Source organism: Natrix helvetica (assembly GCF_964273705.1).
Source record: "Natrix helvetica genome assembly, chromosome: 2".
Lineage (NCBI taxonomy): Eukaryota > Metazoa > Chordata > Lepidosauria > Squamata > Natricidae > Natrix > Natrix helvetica.
Window position 1 is genome coordinate 110,241,579 of NC_138552.1, and position 22,001 is coordinate 110,263,579.

Sequence of the window (22,001 nt, forward strand, 5' to 3'; positions counted from 1 at the left end):
GCGGGGGGAGGCTGTTTTCGCCTTCCCCAGGCTCCTATAAAGCCTCTGTAGCCTGGGGAGCCTGGGTTGTGCCTGTCTTTTGCGCATGCGCACTGGGGTGGGAGGTCGTGCGTTGCATTATGGGTGCGGCACGCCCATGCATGACCCCCCTGCGTTCCCCCCGCTTATGGCACGCAAGCCAAAAAAGGTTTGTCATCACTGGTCTAGGGCATGGGTGTCAAACGTGGCGCCATGTTGTCATCACATGATGTTTTGTGACACCTTTTCCCTTCGCAGAGCTCAGGTGGGCATGGCCTGTGTATGACGCATCTGGCCCATGGGCCGCCAGTTTGACACCCCTTGTCTAGGGCCATAAGAAAATTGTCACCATCTGAATTTCTTCTCTGACTTGATATAAGAGAAGCCATCTCTTCCATCCTATTTTGTTAAAAATATTCATAATGGGTCTTTATCAGTTTTCTTTTTCATAGATATCCCTGGATCTTCCTGAGATTTAATAGAAATTAAGTATTGCACTGATTTGTTTTTCTCTTATAGTTGGCTGAAGAGAGTAGTATGAACTGGAAAGATATTAAACTTCTCCTGCAAGCCAGTGAGAAATCCCGGAAAATTGTGGAATCCTATTTTACCCCTGGGAAAAATCTCTATTTTTCTTTCACACATCTTGTGTGTCGCACAGCTACAGACGGTAAGGAGCTCTTAAGTACTTTCTTGAGACCTGCAATGTAAGAGTTTCATGTTTATGATGACAATTTGTAATACATCTCATTCTAACATGTAACGTGGTATTTCTGGTAAATGTATTGCAAAATTATCAATCAATTGAAGAAATAGGAAAAGAAAATAATGCAGCCTATTTATGTTGGAATGAGTCGCGAACATAGGTTTGGTTATATAACTTTGGCAAATGCATCTCATGTTTATTAATAAAGCAGTAAATATCAGAACTCAAAACACTTCTAGGGATATTTAAAATATGCCACTTTCTTATTCTTTAGTTTATGAGCAAAATTTCAAATATAAATTATGTTTTAGAGCTGAAAATTAAAAATCCACTGTTTTATGATATTAAGATTTGATCTTAAAACATATAAAGAGCCATGGTGACACAGTGGTGTGGTGGTTAGAATGAAGTACTGCAAGCACTGCTCACTCTAGAAGTTTTGACTGCTATATGTGTAAGTCAGATAAAGCAGTTGTATGATAAGCTGGGTCTCTGCTTGAAACTGGGATTTTTGCTATCTCTCCTAAGCTGATACATTGAGAGGAATTTTGTTGGAGGAGAAATGGACAGCAATATACATTTTTAAAAAATCACAAGCCACTTCCATCCTACTAGAATTACCGTACTTTTCAGAGTATAAGACACACCTTTTCCCCCCCAAAAAGAGGGTGGAAATTTGGGTGCATCTCATACACCGAATGTAGCCCCACCTACCCCCACCAGAGGCCAAAAACACGAGGCATGGAAGCAGCGATGGTCTGTGGCAATCCCTGCAGCTTGGAACAGCTGATGGGAGGTATTTCGGCAGTCTGATCCACCCGCCAATCAGCTGTACTGAATCAGGCTGCAATAAGTGCTGAAGCTGACCTGGCTGGTCAGAGTTTGCAGCAGCAATCACATTCAGAAAGCACCGTAACTGATTCAGCAAGATTCAAAATAATAATAATATACAATACATTACCAAAAGCAGGTTTTCCAAGGTAGCAGTAAATACAAGCAAAACAGAAGCCGTTTCACTTTCAGTTCTCGGCTAAGCCAGGCTCCTTCCTGTCTCCTCATTGCCAGAAGCTTAAACAGTTTAAGCTTCTGGCAATGAGGAGACAGGAAGGAGCCTGGAACACAGCAAATTTCAGAGTCCAAATAGCCCTCATTGGCTGACCTTGTTACCATGTGTCAGCTGAATAACATAAATGCTGGTAGGCAAAGGCAGATTTTTTCTTCTTATTATTTTCCTTCCCAAAAACTAAGGTGTGTCTTATACTCCAAAAAAATATGGTATACCAGGTATACCCGGGTGTGTTTCTTCAGACACATGCTGGTTGTCAAGTGCTTGAATTTTGATCACCTGACTGTGAGGATGCTGCAATGGTTATAAGTGTGCAGGCCGGTCCTTAGGCACTTTTTTCAATGCTTTAGTAACTTTGAACAGTCACTAAATGAATGGCTGTAAGTCAAGGATTACCAGTACTATATACTGTAAATTCTGCAGTTGTAGAAGAAAACAAGGAATCAGCCTTTGGGTTTCTTTTGCCTATTAGGCAATAAAATGCTGGTCAAGGGAACAAACCAGTTATGACTTTTGTTGTTCTTCCTTAGGCGAACAGGAAGGCCGCATGGATCTCAGCCATCCAGTCCATGCTGATAATTGTCTCTTGGATCCAGAAGGAAACACTTGCTGGAGAGAACCCCCTGCCTACATACACAGAGACTTTAGGTAATAGTTTCAGAGTGAAAACTGATATACATTATATCTCATGCTGAGCCTGTCGTAGGTAAATTATTTAGATACACATTTCATTCATTGATTTATAATTAAAGATGATAAATTTTAAATAGACTTGCAAACCGCATTCAACCATTTGGAAGGAGGAAGGGAGTTTATGCTGATTGGTTGATGGGACTAATATACCACTGAACCTGTTTAAGCTTCTGGCAGTTTATAATAATGTAGTCATTGGTGGTTGCTTGGATACTAAAGTAAGAATTTTGAATTTCTTTTATTTGAAATTCATTTTAAAGACCCTATTTCTTCAGTTACATCTACCTGGTCCACAAAAATGGGCAGGGCATGTCTCATCTATTAAGAAAATACATCTGGTGGTACCAAGAAAAAGGGCCTTCTCCATACTGGCTCCCTTCTGTGGAGATAGGATTGTCCCCATCCTTGTTACATTTCCGAAAGGCCTGGAAGGTTCTGTCAGCGGGTTTGGGTTTTTTTAAATTGTGGCTTTTTATTGTTTTGAATTCACCATGTGTGAGTTAGGTGGCCATATAAATTTGTTTAATAAACAAATATCAATATTATATGCTGTTGCTTTTAAAAGGAACTTGTCTTGGGATGGAAATATTGTAGGTATGCTTATAAGGTAACACAAACATCTTGACCTTACAAGTATACCCAAAGATAACACAGTGAAATCCAACCAAATCCAATTCTTTAATGCAGGGAACTCTAACCTGGGCAACTTTAAACTTCTGAATTTAAACTTTCAGAATTCTTCAGCCAAACCCTTACAAGTTTAAAGTATTTGCTTGCATCTATTAGACAGAATCTTGCCTGACTAAAGCTATAACCTTCTAACCTATTGAATATATATACTGGTAGATACTAGGGCAGTGTTTCTCTATTTTGGCAACTTCAAGCTCTGTAAACATCATCTCCCAGAATTCCCCAGACAGGGGAATTCTAGAAGTCTGTACAACTTAAAATGGGCAAGGTTGAGAAACACTGTTCTAGAGTGTGGCTACCCTGAACCTCTTTCTCCATCCTGCACCCAATTGAGGACCACACAGGTTTTTTATTTTATTTTGGGCCTCTCTCTGGAATGTATTGTCTTCTCCCTGGAAAACACCAATGCTCTTGCTGAGACTCCCCACTTCTCCTCCTCCAAGTACACCTTCCATCACAATTGCCTCTTCCATTGCAGACATTGGTATGATGTCACTTATCATTATAGTCAAGAATCTACTTGCTACTGTTCTACACAGTTTCTTCTCCCATGAGAAGATTCTCCCTTTCCTTGTTAGCATCTAGAAGAGCTGGGCAGGAGACATTGCAGCGTTGAAAACCTGGCTTGACCATACAAAGGGTTTTACTGACATGCCTGTCTATTTATAACCCTTGTTCTTCACTGCTGTTTCTGTCTTTTTATTTACCATAATAAAACTGTTAAAGAAAGATAGAAACATTTCAAAATGTTGTGGGTGCTCCATCACTGGAGGTTTTTAAGAAGAGATTGGACAGCCATTTGTCCAGAATGGTACAGGGTCTCCTGCTTGAGCAGGGGTTGGGCTAGAAGACCTCCAAGGTCCCTTCCAACTCTGTTATTCTGTCATTCTGCTTTGTGCTGGGCAGTGCTAGTGCTTTGGTTCCAACTGCTATTGCCAATTCTTTGTGCTGCCATCTATTGTCCAAAGGCAATAGAGCACCTTTGTCCTCTTCTTTTGCCTTCTCTTTATCGTTAAATAGTTTCATAAAATTAATAATATGACGTGCAAAGAGAATACAAAAGCAAATATTAGGGAAATTAGGAAAGGAAAAAGGGAAATGGATAGTGGGGGAAAGCAAGGAAAAAAGGAAAAAAGGTATTGACTTCCAACTCCTTTGGTGCAGTAAAATAAAGCATAGCTACCCTCAACTTTTTACTTTTTCATAATAATACGTAGTAACTAGCCATTTCTATAACAAATCATCTATCTAATCGGCTTCTCTATAGAGCAGGGGTGTCCAAACTTGGGAACTTTAAGACTTGTGGACTTCAACTCCCAGAATTCCCCAGCCAGCTGGCTGGGGAATTCTGGGAGTTGAAGTCCACAAGTCTTAAAGTTCCCAAGTTTGGACACCCCTGCTATAGAGAAAGTTGATCCGTGAATTCTTACTCTGACCATTCCCACACAGCTTTGAAAAGAGGAAGCCTTCTGATATTATTCACACCTTACTGTTTATTTTATACATGAAGCTAATATGTAGATTATTTACATTGCTCCTGCTCTTATCAATTAATTAAATAATGAGTGCAAATTAATTTATTGCAAATCCAGCAAAAGAAAAGGTTTGACTTTTTTTTATATAGAAACTGTTCCATAGAGATTTTTCCATATCAAGCAATTTGCAGAAAGAAGAGCCCCCTTGAGCAGGATTTACACCAAAATTAAGCCAAACTTTTACAGAACTGAGAGGTATGCCTTGTATGTTACTCTACACTAGCCTTGCATAAACCTTTGCCCTCTAACCTTGTAGGAATGGTGGCGCATATTGGGACTTATAGTCCTGAAACAGTTAGACCGAACACTCGGACCACAATAAAATTGAAAACCAAAAACAGTTTTTCCTTCAAAGGGTGCACAATTTCACAGATTGTGGGCAATTTTATAAAGTTATAATATAACATGATAACAACAGATTTGGAGCATTTTTTTCTGGCTTATGGTATTTAATGTATCTCTCTCTGTGCATATTTTTTAAAACGATAACCATTTTTAGTAAAAAAAAAAAATAGGTGTTTTGACAAAAATAATTTTGTGGATGTTTAAAAGGCTTACCAAATTTTTGTTGGATAAATTCATATTATAATAGCTTTGCGTCACAAAAATTATGTGTTTTAACTCTACATTATAATCCAATAGTGAAAAAAAATTATCCAATAGTATGATTTATCCAAGAAGAGGTATTTTCTATTCCATATTATTTCTGGCTATTAATAGAAAGAATTCACTACCTGCTCTCGTCCTCTTTCTTTCTACCAGAATAGAAAGGATAAATTCAACTGAGGTTCATTGACAATTCTTAATTTGGAGCCATGGGATGGAAAGGTGACTATTTCACTATCTAAGGACGATTTTAGTATTTTTAAATTCAATTCTGAGCCAATTACTAGCTGTATATATTGCTCACTTAACAACTACCTTGCTCAGCAATGGGAATTTTGGTCCCAATTGTGGTCGAAATTTGGGGACTACCTGCAGTTTTGTATATAGAAATATTTTCAGTAAATGAAGTGGTAGGAGAATTTTACATAGTTAGTCATAATGATTCTAATTGGCAAATGTGTGGGTATTTCCTATTGGTTTGCTCTTGCAGGCTTTAGTCATATATGGGACTGGAGTGATAGTCTTCACCCCTTTCTCCAAATTTAGTTATTCTGAGGAGGCATATAGTCAGGGGTGGGATTCAGCCGGTTCGAACTGGTTCAGGCGAACTGGTAGCTCTGACAATAGGTGGGGAGCGAACCGGTTTGCTCTGACAATCAGGCAGGCCCACCCACCTGCCCCTGCTTACTATATCCTCTCAGCTGATTTGCGCGGCAGAGTGGATTGCCATGCCTCAGCTGTGTTACTCCCCAGAAGTAATACGGAAGGTACGTTTTGTTAAAACCGTGCATGCGCGCAGAGCGAAGCATACAATCACCGAATTGGTGGCTAAACCGGCAGGATCCCACCACTGCATATAGTAGCATTGTTCTCCTCATAGTTTCTATCTTACTCATCTAAGCTAAAAGAAACACTGCTTTGTGCATGTATCAGTTGACAGTCTGCCTGGCAAACAATTCTTTTATCATGGAATTCATTAAACTAGCAAAAGAAAAGAACTGAATCACTGCCATGTATTTTGCTTCTTAGTCTGAAACTACAAAGAGACCTCTTGCTTGCCATTCACAGTTTTATGGTTAGAGTAGAAGTGTACAGTGATGCTTTTTCCATGCTCAAGAGAGCAACAAGTTTAAGATTGGTGTCACCCTTGTGTATTCTTAATCAAACTCTCTGCTCATTGGAAACTGAGCCGATTAACTCTGCATGTTAATTTGGCTTCTGTGTAAGAAGAAACGGCTGTGATTATTGTTTTAGCGTTCTTCCTCTAGAGCTGCTGGGCAAGAGATGCACCCTGTTGTAACTTCTGCCTAGCCCTGTTCTGGGATTCTTATTGACTTGTGGGTTCATTCTTCCTCTTCTTCCTCATCAAACGTAGCTCTGTTCCTCCCATAATAATGGCTGATTTCTTTTTTCCCTCCCTTCTTTTCTCAATGTAAGGAGCTAATACACCAAAGTGAAGAACACAGCTGGGACTGCCTCATGTTTCTGGTGCTCTCTATCTAATTGGATAGCTAAAGGAGAAGTTGGGAATCACTGCCAAATGCCACACAGCCTTGAGGGCTTGAGCAATTCTCTTATTTCCATGCCACACCGCGGCATGAAAATATGTGGGTGGAACGGAAGCCATTGGCTGCGTGGAGGGGGTCTGGGAATGAAACTGATTTTCATGTCAAGCTGATCCATGCTTTAATTAATGTGCGCTGCTGCTGCTGAGGAAGAGAACAATGTAAGACATGGCAGGGAAATGATCCCTGCAGAGTAGATCAGTTCCACATTGCTGTTGGCTCTCTTCCAGAAGCTCATATGGTTGGAATATTTTGAATTTTGGAATTCTGGTTTTAATTTTTTTTAAAGCTGTTACTGCAAATTAATGACGAACTTCAGACATGTTCAAAATGAACCTATGCTCACTTGCTCACTATGATTTGATGGAGAGAATGAGACAGATTGGGTAGCTCCTTGTGAAAGCTTAGAAGAATAAAAGGAAAATCATTGGAGAAATGAGACATGGTAGGAAGATAGGGAGAACAGCAGGGGTGGGTTCCTGCCAGTTCTAACCTCTTCTATAGAACCGGTTCCAGCTCCCTCCCCCCGCCCGTCCGCACCACGCTTGCCCCGCCTGCCGCTCACTGATTGGCTGGCTCACCAATCGCCTCGCCCACCTTTAAGAGTCCTATCTAAACCTTAAAGTCTTAAAGCTGTCAAGTTTGAACATCCCTGGTTTTTTTTTCTAAAGGGTTAGGGGTGCAAGGGTCCTGTAACTTCACAGCTTTAAGACTTGCGTGCTTCAGTGCCGGAGTTCCTGAGCCAACATGATTGGAGGAGGAATTCTGGGAGTTGAAGTCCACAAGTCTTAAAGCTGTCAAGGTTGAACACCCCTGGGGTTTTTTTTTCTAAAGGGTTAGGGGTGCAAGGGTCTTGTAACTTGACAGCTTTAAGTTGCGTGCTTCTAATGCCAAAGTTTCTGAGCCAACATTTTGATTGCTAAGCAAGAGTGTTGTTAAGTGGGTTTCACCACATTTTACAAGTTGGCCACGCCCACCCTATCACATGGCTGGCAAGCCACTCCCACCCAGTCACATGGCCAGCAAGCCACTCCCACAAAGCAGGCCACAGCTACAGAAGAGGTTCTAAAAAATTTTGAAACCCACCACTGGAGAACAGTATATATTTTCTTCTTCCCATGCAAGGTATTTCATTACGTATGCTTTCTTTTTAGGCATGCAAATTTAAATTAGTCCCCCGTATTAATGCCTGCTGGTACAGGTATTATATCCAAGATATAATGGATTTTTTTTTTTGCAATAAAGCATGTAACAGGAGTGGGTGGTATGGAAAATATCCATGCTGCAGTTCTCCAAATAACAAACAAGCAGAATAGTAAACATGGAATGTCAAAGAGAGCTCACAGATAGACCAGCTTTGCTTTCATCTAACTGCTGACAATAAATGAAGAGCACACAAGAACGCGCCCATAGAACAGAAAGAGAAAGTTGACAGTTGCCACTGGCTCTGAATATAGATGAACGTTTTCTAATGTGTTGGCATCCAGGCTACATTGCTGGTTGTTGTAGTGCAACACATTTGTAGGGGAACTGTTTGAAGAAGGCTGCATCAGATCCCGTACATTTCCCTGAATAATTTGTTTGATCCTTATTAGAAACACAATGTTTTCCCAGGTGAGCCTTTGAATCTGCTCTAGCAACATCCTTTGTGGAAACTCTCTCTTAAAAAGAATGTCTGGCAATTTAAATACAAAGCTTGATTATTTAAGGCGAAGGAAGTTTCATGGGAAACTGCTCAGGTACCCTTTAGCTTTCTTTATTTTCTCATTTCTCTACAGTGCAATCCTTTACCTGAATGAAGACTTCCAAGGGGGAAATCTCTTCTTCACTGAGATGGATGCTGTCACCCTTACAGTGAGTCTGCCTCAAGCCTTGGATATGAGATTAGGAGAGAAGGAAGGACAAGGGGAACTGAATTCACAGCGTTTGAAGTCAAACTGAGCAATCAGGCAAATTCAGCCAATTTTTTTTTGCTGGAAAATACATTACCTTCCTCTGTGCTGGCCTTGAGCAATTCTCTTCTTGTCACCAAAACAAGAAAATGTTTTCTCATCTATAGTATAACTGACAGTCATTGTATGACCTTGGGAGAATTCTATGGCAAGGAAGGGGAGAACTGTTGATTTATCATCTCCCCCTCTTTTTGGCAGGCTCAAGTGCGCCCTAAATGCGGGAGGCTGGTGGCCTTCAGCTCTGGTGAAGAGAATCCCCATGGCGTGTGGGCTGTGACCCGTGGGAGGCGCTGCGCTATCGCCCTCTGGTATACCCTATCTCAGGAGCATGAGGAGCAGGTAACCAAGCAAAGAAGAGGGTGAAGGGGTGGAAATGGACCCAGGTCCATAGGCAAAACGAAAAGTAATAGCTGCCAATAAGGCTACAGTGAGGAAATGTAAGAACAGAATCACTGGATACATTTCCAACTGTCTTGATTTGAAATTACATTAATCCCCATACAAATATTGAGAATAGGGGATAGTAAGAAGGAGACCATCAAATGGTAAAGGGCTTTTCTAACAGGCTCCTCCTTTCTTTTTTCACTTCCTATGTTCTTTCTGGTTGTAGGAACGGGGTCAAGCAGAAAAGCTGATGAGACAGAAAGAAGCAGGGCAGGAACAGTCACATCAAGAAGACACAAAGGACAACCATTTTGTACCTAAAAGTGGGGATTCACCAGAGCCTCCTGCCCCGAAGGGAAGAGCTAGATCCACAAGCCGAAATGTTAAATTGGACTCTAAGTCTGGAGTGAAGTCCAGGAGGCTGAGAGTCAAAGATGAGTTCTGATCACATTCAGTGCAACCGGGTCTTTTGCAGCTGCTCTTGAGTGACTTGTAACAAGTGGGCAGCCTGAGAAGTTTTGCAACTCCTGAGTTAAAGAGTTGCTTCTTTATGGCACACAAAGTATGAATCAGAGAGTGGTACTCCTGGACTTCATCTACTATTTAAACCCAAATATCGTGATGTCCCAGCAAAGATGCCAAGCTTGTAAACTAATGTAACATTATAGCTAAAACAGACTGAGACACAAATCTTCTGTTCGGATCAGTCATATTGACAGAGGGCACCAGTTCCTCTCATTCAGAAGCCTTCATCTGCAATATAAACACGTTAATACAGATCGACCATTACAGGGCTCTTCTGAGGGGAACAGGGATAATATAAAATGTACTTGTATTACTTTTAAAGTGTTATATTAATTTTAAATGTCTTCCTTCCAGCTTTCCTCCACCTCCATTTTTGAAGGAATCGAAAGTGGGAAAATAATAAAATTCATTTGTGTGAGCTTTGGGATGGAATGCATGAAAACAGACAATCCGTGCTAGACAGCTGGATTACAGAAAGGGAAATGTACAGTTAAAGAACCCAGGGTAATCAGAATTATTATCCAAAAAAGCACAGAAAAACAGGTGAAATGTTAAGAAGCAGAATTACTAGGAGTTCTTTGTTCAAGCTATGTATTCCAAAACAGATTGATAGTCAGGTTCTAGATCAGGGGTATCAAACTCGATTTTATTGGGGGCCGCATCAGGGTTGTGTTTGGCCAGGGTGGGTGTGGCCAGCTTGACATCACTTGTGTCGGGGCCGTCTGTGCTGGCCCTAGTGCTCTGCCAGCAAAAATGGGCTCCCGAGCGCCGTTTTCAGCTGCAATGGCCTCCTGCCGCCCTCTGCCAGTGAACACAGAGCTCGGGGGCACCCCCCTGAGTTCCGTTTTCACTGGCAGAGGATGGCAGGAGGACATCACAGCCAAAAAGAGAGCCAGGGAGGGCTGCCTGGCCCTCCCGAGTTCCATTTGCATTGGGAGAGGTGTTGTGTACTGAGCTGGTCCACCAGTAGGTGGCGCGCGTAGACCTTCCTTTCATTGGCCCATACATCCGGCGGGAGAATCTTGATTACCCTATTGGTTCCCCGACTGACGGCGTTTGCATAAATTGCTGTCAGCCGGGGATTGTGTATCTTGGCTTAGTCAGTTACAGTTGTTTTTAAATAAAGATTAACATCTAGCAGCCGTCTTTTACTCCTTGCCTTGGAACACAAAACTGGCGACGAAGGTGAGCGAACCTGAACCTCACACCAAAAGAACTATGGCTAATACAGCTTTCTTCGCTTCATTCCGCATTGAGGCCGAATCCTGGGAGGCGTTCATGGAACGGTTTGAATGTTTTCTTCAAGCCCATGACCTGCTGAATCTCTCGCTTGAACGCAAGAGGGGTATTTTCTTGAATTACTGTGGCCCAGAAATGTTTGCCACGGCAAGGGCACTATGTGCCCCCACCCCTGTTCATACCATGCCATGGGAGCTCCTCATGGCAAAACTTAAAACGCATTATGAGCCAGCGCCCTCACGTTTTGCCAGGCGCCAGGATTTCTGCCACTGCGTTCAACGAGATGGACAATCTATAAGTCAGTACGTAGCCGCGCTTAGAGCTGCCGCTATTACTTGTGAATTCGCCGACCTAGACGAAGCACTCCTCGAGCAATTCATCTATGGTTTAAAGGATGTTAATCTCCATCGGCGCATTCTCTCCCGCTCGGACCTCACGTTGAAGAATGCTGTCGATGAGGCTCGCGCTTACGAAATGGCAGGTCAATCCACTCCTGACCAGAGGCGTTTTCCTCCAGCTATTTCTTCAGCCACCAACCAGCTTGTCGCCTCTAACTCTTTTCAAACTGACTTAGATTTGGCGATCGACCGCCTGCAATCCTTGAGCCATAAAGATACACGGAATTGCCTCAGCTGCGGCGGCCGCCATTTGCGCTCAGCCTGCCGTTTCCGCACTGCTGTGTGCCGAAAGTGCGGTAAACGGGGCCATTTAGCAAATGTTTGCCGCTCTACCGTTCCTGTTTCCCGTTCTGCTACGGTGCCTTCTATCTACCGGCCAGCCCCGCCGCCTCTCCCTGCCAGGCGCCAAAATTTTCTCTCCCTAGGTGACATCGACGACTCTTGTCCGGAATGGGTCGTCGACGCTTCCTCCTCCTCCCAGGGAGATCGTAGTAAGATCCATCTCTCGCTTCAGATCGAAGGCAGCCCGTGCTCCATGGAGCTGGACACCGGATCTGCCCATTCTATCATGTCCTGGAGCACCTTCTCTTCTCTTCTGCCTAACTTCCGAACACGTGACCTAACTCCTGCCTGCTGCCATCTTCGAGACTACCAGGACAACCCAATTTCGCTGCTGGGTTGCGCGACGCCTACTGTTACCTACGGTTCTTTCAGTGGGCGTCTGCCATTACTAATTGTAAAAAAAAACCTAGCTTCTCTACTAGGGATGGACTGGTTCTGTGCTCTCGGTCTATTTGTTTCGGGGATCCACTCCACCCGGTGTTCTTCTTCCCTTGGGGATGACCTTTCTTCCCTTCTTTCTGAATTTTCTGATGTTTTCTCTTCTTCTCTGGGCTGCTATACGGGCTCTCCTATTTCCCTCAACCTTGATCCTACTGTTGCTCCTAGCCGTCTCAAAGCCCGACGTCTGCCTTTTGCCTTAAGGGCAAAGGTAGACGCTGAAATTGATAAGCTTCTTGCCCAGGGGGTGCTTCAACCTGTGGACTTTTCTTCGTGGGAGACTCCTATAGTAGTCCCCTTGAAGTCCGACGGATCCGTAAGGATCTGCGCGGACTTTAAGTCAACTGTCAATAAGGCCCTTCAAGCCTATCCCTATCCTGTTCCAGTTGTGCAACACGTCCTACACACACTCGGCCAGGGCAAGATTTTTGCTAAATTGGACCTTGCGCAAGCGTATCAGCAGCTCCCTGTTGACGACGCCACAGCGCTTGCGCAAACAATCGTGACCCACCGCGGCGCTTTTAAATGCAAAAGGCTCCAGTTTGGCATTATGTCAGGCCTGTAATTCTGTTCCTTTTAGGATCTTTGGCCTGCCACATAATTAAAACATATATATATTATGCTGTTTCATTGGTATAGTAGTTGGGAGGGGGGAATAGAAAGGAGTAGGATTGTGGAATGTATTGTTATGAATTTCTTAGAAGCTCAAGGTCGTCTTTTGTCTCCGCACCTCGACACCTGGCCGGAAGAAGAGGGGTGTACATGCCAGCGTGGAAGATGAAGATTGGACCATGTGATGAATTATGGGGTGTGGGGAAAAATGATGAACTTTTAACTGGGTGAATTCACCGGATGTACATTAGAGTTGAAATTCACCAGCTTAATGCTAACATGCCTGTCTTATTAAATTGGAGTTTTAAGGACTACTTTGCCTTGGACAATGATTTAATTCTGTTAAATTAAATTTGCTCCATGGGATCCCTGGCGTTACTCCCTACTTCGACGATGTCCTGATCGCTGCTCAGGATCGATCAGGACTCGCCAAAGTTCTTCGCTCCGTCCTACAGCGTTTCCGTAAAGCTGGCCTCCGCCTTAAACCCTCCAAATGCCAGCTTGGCGTTCCCTCTGTTGAATTCTTAGGTTTCCTCATTGACCAGCATGGCGTCCATCCCTCCCCCTCCAAAATGGACGCCATTCTCTCTGCCCCCACTCCTTCTAACAAGGTTGAGCTGCAGGCCTTTCTTGGCCTCCTCAACTTCTATTCCTCTTTCATTCCTCATAAAGCTTCCCTCACAGAGCCTCTCCATAGGCTTTTAGATAGCTCCGCCGCCTGGACATGGACTAGCCGCGAAGCGCAGGTGCTCGCAGCTGTCAAGGAATCCCTCACGCGCCCACCTGTCCTGGCACAATACGATCAGTCCCTTCCTCTGCTCCTTGCTTGCGACGCCTCCCCCTTCGGCGTCGGGGCTGTTCTGAGCCACGTTTACCCTGATGGCTCGGAAGCCCCTATTGCTTTTTACTCCCGCACTTTGTCCAAGCCTGAGTGAAATTACAGCCAGCTGGACAAAGAGGCGCTGGCCGCCGTTGCGGGAGTTAAACGTTTTCACCACTATCTCTATGGCCGTCCTTTCTCCCTCCTTATGGATCACAAGCCTCTTTTGGGCATCGTCGCAGGGGATCGCCCTACTCCTCCCATCCTCTCCCCTCGCATGTCGCACTGGGCGGAATTCCTCTCTGCTTACAATTACTCCCTCATTCATAAGCCCGGCCGCCACATGGGCCACGCGGACGCTCTTAGCCGCTGCCGGCTTCCCCTGCTTCTTTCCGACCCAGCTCCCATCGAGTCCAACCACCTCCTGGACGAACTCCATCTGCCCATTACCGCCTCCGATATAGCCCTGTCCTCTCTCTCTGATTCCACTATTTCTGCTGTCCTTAACTATGTTCGCAGGGGATGGCCTCCCTCCTCTGTCGAACCCCATTTTCTCCCCTTTTACCGGCGCCGCACAGAGCTCTCCGCGCTTCAGGGTTGCCTCCTATGGGGCCATCGCGTGGTCATTCCTGACCGTTTGCGCCAGTCTGTGCTTGCACGCCTCCATGAAGGGCACCCAGGCATAGTCTGGATGAAATCCCTGGGCAGGGGGTATGTCTGGTGGCCCTCCATGAATGCAGACATTACGGCTTGGGTGCAGCGCTGCACCCCATGCCAACAGGTCTGTCCCACCCCTCCCTCCGCCCCTGCTCGCGAGTGGGAACATCCTAGGGCTCCGTGGAGCAGCCTCCATATAGATTTCATGGGCCCCCTCGCAGGCACTTCCTTCTTTCTTGTTATAGATGCCTGGTCTAAGTGGGTGGAACTTTTTCCTATGCCCTCTACCACCTCCGTGGCCACTATCCGCATCCTTAATTCACTGTTCAACACCCATGGGTTGCCGGACGACATTGTCTCGGACAATGGCCCCCAGTTCACTTCCCAGGAATTCCAACAATTCCTTGCAGTTTTGGGTATTCGCCATGCCCCAGTCACTCCCTTTCACCCTGCGGGGAATGGCCTGGCTGAACGTGCTGTGCGTTCCGCCAAGGAATCACTTGCCCGCATGGTTAATCTTCCTTTATCCTCCCGGATTACTACCTATCTGCGTTCCCAGCATTCCACCCCGTGCCCCCTCACAGGCAAAAGTCCTGCTGAACTCCTCTTGGGCAGAAAAATCCGGACCACCCTGGACCGTCTACACCCTCTGTATTCCTCTTCCCCTCTTCCTACCTCTCCCCCTCCTAGGGCTTTTCGGGTGGGTGAGAGGGTTTTTGCACGGAACTTCGCGGGTGATCCGAAGTGGATACCCAGAAGTATTGCGGACATAACGGGGCCCTGCTCTTACAGGGTCCTACTCGGCGACGGACGAATGTGGCGGCGCCACATAGATCAGCTGCGGCGGCGAACTGACGATGGGTCTCCGGATAGACCATCAACTTCGAGTAGACTAGGCCCTAGTGAAGCCGCCTGCCGGCCTAATGACAACAACGCAGCTAGTTCCGAACCCGGGTCCCCCACCACATTTAGATCTGCAGACTTATCTCGTAACTTTGGTGCACCTCCCGGGGTGGGGCCTCTGGAACAGCTCCACCTGCCTTCCGGACCGAGCCATCCTTCAACGTCAACCACAGCCACTCCTCCCCTGCGAAGATCTCTGCGCGTGCGCCAGCGTCCCGGGTATTTACGGGACTAAGTCCCCTATTGGTTCCCCGACTGACGGCGTTTGCATAAATTGCTGTCAGCCGGGGATTGTGTATCTTGGCTTAGTCAGTTACAGTTGTTTTTAAATAAAGATTAACGTCTAGCAGCCGTCTTTTACTCCTTGCCTTGGAACACAAAAAGAGGCACCATGGGCCGGTCTTTTGCTGTTTCTAGAGTGGCCCCTTGGGCCAGATCTAAGCATCCTGCAGGTTGGATCTGGCCCCTGGGCTTTGAGTTTGAAACCCCACTTCTAGATAGTCTAATAATGTGCTTTTAAAAATCTTTTTTCTCAGAAGGTAGTATTCAGGACCCAGTACTATATTCTTTTTTTCCTGCAATTGCTTGGGTTAGTAGAAAGTAACAGAAACAGAGACTCCAGAAATTTGGATGTATTTGCATTGTTCAATTTTGATGTTGGAAGTAGAGGGGGGATTTTTTTTTTTGAAATAATGTTTTTTTAAGTCAAAAAGTAAGTAGGATGCAAGTGAAACCGAGGTCAAAGTAAATATTTTGAAAAGAACAGCAGTGTAACTCTGGGAAGTAGTGGTCTGGATGAGAGGTACGGCAGGTTGGAGATGATACTTTATCTTTTCCAGCTATTTTTTCTTTGCATTTTCCATTGAAACTAATTGACTTATGTGATGAAAAACATGTGGCTGGCAACACAGCAGAGAGTGAGGAATTGTGAAGATTGGTGGTGGAGGTGAGAGGAAGGTTGGGAAGAAGGGAGTTAAGGACCTCACACCATTCCTGCCATTTTTCTATGATAATATTCTCTAGCCTGCCATTTCAGGTGACTGGTGAACCAGTTCCCGGATCCAGGCTTGCTTCTCAACAGCTGATCTCACTAAGTTTTAAAAGGAAAAGATCTGTAGTAATAAGAGTGAGGGGCAGAAAGGGTTGGGGAAGCAAACCCACTCTTTATTTGTTAATTTATTTGCCACCAATCTTACTGTGGGGTATTAATAACCCCGGAACAGAATCCCTAAACAACAATACCTGTAAGGTAGGGACATCAGAGTAATAATAATCAAATATAAAATTAATTAAAATGTAGTATAAAACATCTAGTAGATATAGAACAATGAATAGTTCTGTCATTTGTATTGAACTGAAGTGGTTTGAATTTTTTTCCTTGCTACAATGTATGTTTTTTGAAACACCACAAAAGCATTTAAAGATTGCAAAAACAATATAAATATACAGATCTCCTGCAAACTATTTTTACACTGAAAAACTACTATAGGTAGTCTTTGAGTTATGACCATAATAGAGTCTGCCCATTGCAGTTGTAGATCATGACGGTCATAAATCAGGTCACCCGCATCGCCAACCCAATTTTGTGACCTTTTTTTGCGGTGGTTGTTAAGTGAATCAATAGTTCGTTACAGACTGGTTTTTTTGCCAAAAACCAGAAGTAAATGCCGATTTTCAGCAAAACCATCATAAAACAAGGTTAATGTAGGCCTGTTGCCTAGCTCTTGAAGTGTGGTCACATGACCATGGGTGTGAAAGGAGGGAACTTTGAATATGGGTTGTAACAGTACTCCCCAGAGAGGTCCATTATAACCTGGAACAGTTGCTAAGCAATTGATCATAAGTCAAGGACTACCTGTATAGGTCTCTGACAGTAGAGATAATGGGTATGTTTCTGTAATGTGCTTAGTTATTGAACTGACATGTTTTCTAAGTTCAGAAAATATACTGAACACATAATATACAAAGGAATTTTCCCCATTGTTTATTTGAAGTTATCTCCACCCATGCTTGAATGGCAGCAAAACTGGACCATACTGGATTGGCTATCTCTGTAGCCTATTTTGCTTCTATTGCTTCTGTTCCACATGTGGCCATCTCTCTTGACTTAAACATACCCAAGCCTCAAAGATTTAATCCACTTTCAAAGCTATCCTTGGAATGTGTCAAAATAAGGTGGAAAATAGTGTGGCAAACCCAGAAGAGGTAAAGGTGACTTAAGACTCACTCAAAGGGTTGGGACAAGAAGAAGGCAACATCAAAGGATGTTGCCAGGGCTGGTTTATGCCATTTTTAGATACAAATGGAGAAAGACCCTAAGTCATACGAAAACCCTACAAGGGTAAACTATCAGGCTCCAAAGTAGGAATACAGATGTCAGGTGAATAAACTGGTGGGCATCATAGAGCTGTGATAGTGAATCTATGGCATGTGTGCCACAGGTGGAGCCCTCTGCGGGCATGCCAACTGTTGCCCCAGCCCAGCTCCATCACACGTACGCATGCGCCTCCCACTGGCCAGCTGGTCTTCAGGTCTCTGCCACTCATGCGTAGGGGGCGGGATGTATTCGGGGGACGTGCTTGCACATGCATGGGGGGAAGGGGGCATGCATGGAGGGGTACTCGCATTGCATTTTGGAGCCTCGCACGCACCACACACCCTGTTTTGGCTTCCAAATTGGTGCAGTCCTTCCAGGCCCAAAACGGGGGGGAACGCAGCCTTCCCCGCACCCCATTTTGGGCCTGAAAAGCCTCCTGCATGAACCTGGAAGGCAAAAATGGGCATAGAGTGGTGGTTTACATGCGCAGGGGAGTGCAGGAGTGTGGGAGGGTTGCATGCGCATGTGCGGGGGCATGCACGGTGGAATGTGTATGTGAGGTGTCATGTGCATATTGCATTATGGGTGCAGGCATGCGCACCTTCAGAACGCAACAACAAAAAGGTTAGCCATTACTGCCGTAGAGGCTTATGCAGGAGTTTCTGGTGCTTGAGGAAATTTCACTGCAAAGGCAACATTAACACAATCAAAAGAAAAGAGCATTTTTACTTAAAAGAATTTAGGCTCCTGCTGTGGCAATCAAATCCTTATCTTCCTCTTTATGGCAAGTTTTCATACAGCACATAACAATGTCCTGCATTGAATGTATAATAACAGATTAAATAAAATGCTTTTCTAGAATAATCCCCCACCACCACTCGGGATAGGGAGATTAGACTGAATATGAGCTGCAGATGTAGTTATTCAAATTATTTCTCAAATAAATGAAAATGACTGGTAATGTAGTTGATCCCACACATTATTTTTTATATATTTTTTTAATTTTTTGAATAAACACAAATAAACACCTTAAAATCATCTTCCATTACAAATTGTAGAAAGTGTGTCAATTGGTTACAAAGAACTTTCATGAATCCCTTCCACAGTCATCACCTATGATTCATATCAAGTTATATATTTCACATCAAACATATTTATATTTATTGCTATCATCATACCTCATACTTCATATGACTAGTTGCTTTAACGTCCCTTTATAACAAACATTCCAAAATTTAAAACAAAACCACATAATGGCATTCCTTTATCTATTTTCAATATCATCCAGCCACATTAAATATAACACATTCAAAATAAAAATTTATTATGTTTAATAACAAAATACATATTATTACATTATCATTATCAGTCATTTATTTAACAATAGTTTGACTAAGTTTAACTTACTTTTTCCTCTTTTTTCACCATTTAAAATTTATAACAAATTTTCTCTTATCAAACCAATACATATGTATACATTGTTATTATCAATTATTTATCTAACTTTATCCATTATCACTACATTTTTAACATAATGCTGTAATTTTAACTAAATTTAACTAGTGTTTTATTATTAATTTTCATATTTCAACCTGTGTCTTTCCAGTAATAGTATAGTCCTATTTCTTTTGCCATTTGTGGAATTAGTCTTCTGGTTATTTCCTTAATCAAATTTGTTTGGACTTCTCTTTGTAACTTGTTGCTTGTTACATATCTTGTAAAATCTCGAAACCCTCCATCAGCTTCTTTAATCAGCTTATCTTTGGTTATCAATAGTGTTTTTGTCAAAGTTTCTCTCCTTAGGTCCATCAATTCTTCTCTTTTTTCTTCTTCTATACCTTGAAATCTGGAGTAAAGCACCTTCCCATCTATCTTCCCTTTCCTTGTTCCACTCTTTCCATCTCTAACACACTCAGTTCACTGTCAATATCCACGATTATCTTGCCCCTGTTCATTTTTCCCTTGGGTTTTCAGGACTCTAGCCTCCACTTTTTCCATTTGCTGGATATCTTCCATTTTTCCATCAGGTTTTACCATATTACAATTTATATTTTCAATATTTTCCCATCTCTTCTCAATTCTCTCTGTTGTTTCTAATAATTTTTGAATTCCAAACATAATCTGTTGTAATGTTATGGTTTCTTTTTGATGTCGTGCCATCCTTCCAATTAGTAAACACTGTCACTCTGGTTTAAAAAAAAAAACTTTGTTTTCACTTCTTTCCAGCTACCAATAAGCATCCAAAGAGCACCTGTGTAAACAACCCATGCTCTTCTCCTTATTTCTTCTATAAATAAGCTGAAGCCTTTGAAGTGCAAGGTCAAAATGATCAAAGGGAAAAAAGAAAAAGCAATGTTTCCAGGTCTCAACCTCCAACCTCCAAGTGGCAGTGTAACTTCTTTTCCCTCTAAGATTACTACCCTCTTTATATTCCTTTTATATCTTCTTTATGTTTCAGGCTTAGAAGAAACAAAATTCTTAAATGAAACAAAAGAAAAAGAAAAAATCCATTCCAACCAGTATTGTAGAAGTAAAGGAAAAGATTTAATCCATAGGTTAAAAAAAAGTAATAGAAGAAGAAAATCCAATACTTTCACTTTAAAAAGTAAAAAATGTTTACAAAACTTCCATCCATAGAAAAAATAAAATAAAAAAGATAACACACTGTCCAATAATGCTTAATTTCGCCACTTATTTTCTTTTCTTTACTAGTTTAATTTAACTCCAATCTTTTTTGGACAGTCTTTTATAAAAATAAGATTTCCTCACCAGATGGACACACTTTCTCTTTCCGCTTTCCTCCCGTTGCGGAGCTGTCCCAACTTCAGCAACTTGAGGCTGTGCTTATTGTCGCTGGCAAGAAGAGATTCTCTTGGATCAATCAGGGACTTTGCGGTGTTCCTGAGATCAGCAAGACGTACTCTTCCCTGTCACTGTCTCTTCGGGATGGTTTAGGTCCAAATGGACCGTCCAGCGGCAAAAGTGTCGACTGTGATCTCGGAGCTCCGAGATCGCACGTCGTACCATCGCAACATCAGCTCCTTTCTCCCAACCTCACACATTATTATTACTAATGAAATTAGCATTTTTACTGACAATTTCCTTCCCAAATAAACTCACGGAATTACATACATTACACCTTCATATATTGCAACTACTTTATGCATATGGTATTTTTGGGCCAGGGTGAAGCCAGCAAATCCAAACTGATGATTGTCTTGCCATTCTGAACAACAGAATACTGTAAAAAAGAGGGTGAGACAGATGCATTGCTGTTGCATAAATAAATAAATAAATAAATAAATAAATAAATAAATAAATAAATAAATAAATAAATAAATAAATACAGTGATACCCATTGTCGTCGGGGCACTTGGTACCATTTATTTATTTATTTATTTATTTACTGTGCTTCTAGACCGCCCCCTCTCCCAAAAGGGACTCGGGGCGGTGTACAGTCCATGCAAAGAATATATCAAAATACAATAAATAGAAGAATTAAATATGTACAGTTAAATAGGGAGGAGTTAAAATAGAATTAAAAGAACTGTACAGTTAGCCAGTATATATAAATATAATTTTAAAACCCCTAAGACACACAACAAATTAAATTAAAAACAATACCCCTAAAATAACCAGTTAATAGTACGTTTACCAGGAGGAACAGTTGTAATTATGCCAGGCCCGCTAATCGGAACAGGTGAGTCTTCACTTTTTGCCGGAAGGAGCGGAGGTCAGTGGTGGTTCTGATGTCGGGGGGGAGGTCATTCCAGAGGGTTGGGCCCATCACAGAGAAGGCCCTACTCCTTGGTGTCGCCCGCTGGCATTGCCTAGTGGACGGCACCAGGAGAAGCCCCTCCCTGTGTGAGCGAATTGGCCGCAGGGATGTATATGGGAGAATGCGATCCCGCAAGTAACTAGGTCCTGTGCCATGGAGCGCTTTAAAGATGGTAATCAATTCAATTTCAATTTCAATTTCAATTTATTAGCGCTTATAGACCGCCCCCTCTCCCAAAAGGGACTCGGGGCGGTGTACAGTCCATGTCAAAGAACACAATTAAAACAGTTAAAATTACTACATGGGGAATATATATATACAAATATAAAATGCATGGATGGATAAGAGGAGGATAAAAGATGTGCAGGACTGTATTGCTAATAAATAATTAAAATAAACAGACATTAAGATCCCAATACCCAATAAAATTAAGACTGTAGAATAATACCTTTAAAAACCAGTAAAATATAAATGCCAGGAGATAGGTGTTGAAATTATGCCAGGCCAGCCAGTCGAAACAGGTGAGTCTTTAGTTTCTGCCGGAAGGAGCGGAAGTCGGTGGTGGTTCTAATGTCGGGGGGTTTCAATCAAGACCTTGAAACGCACCCGAAAAACCACAGGTAGCCAGTGCAGCTCACACAGGAGAGGTGTTATGTGGGAGTACCTAGTACTCCCCATCACAGCCCGCGCGGCTGCATTCTGAACTAACTGCAGTCTCTGGGCGCGTCCCAAGGGCAGCCCCATGTAGAGAGCGTTG

At 43.0% G+C, this 22,001-nt stretch overlaps 1 protein-coding gene across 1 annotated transcript in view; it reads left to right on the top strand.

Moving 5' to 3' along the window:
* The window catches only part of P3H3 (prolyl 3-hydroxylase 3), a 31,190-nt gene extending 21,129 nt beyond the window's left edge, over positions 1-10,061 (top strand). Inside the window, exons 11-15 of the mRNA XM_081942982.1 lie at positions 538-688; positions 2,321-2,438; positions 8,658-8,733; positions 9,030-9,170; positions 9,442-10,061. Coding sequence (XP_081799108.1) covers positions 538-688; positions 2,321-2,438; positions 8,658-8,733; positions 9,030-9,170; positions 9,442-9,660 — 705 coding nt within the window. The 3' untranslated portion in view covers positions 9,661-10,061. The remainder of the gene's footprint in view (positions 1-537; positions 689-2,320; positions 2,439-8,657; positions 8,734-9,029; positions 9,171-9,441) is intronic.
* Positions 10,062-22,001: the final 11,940 nt, after the last annotated feature.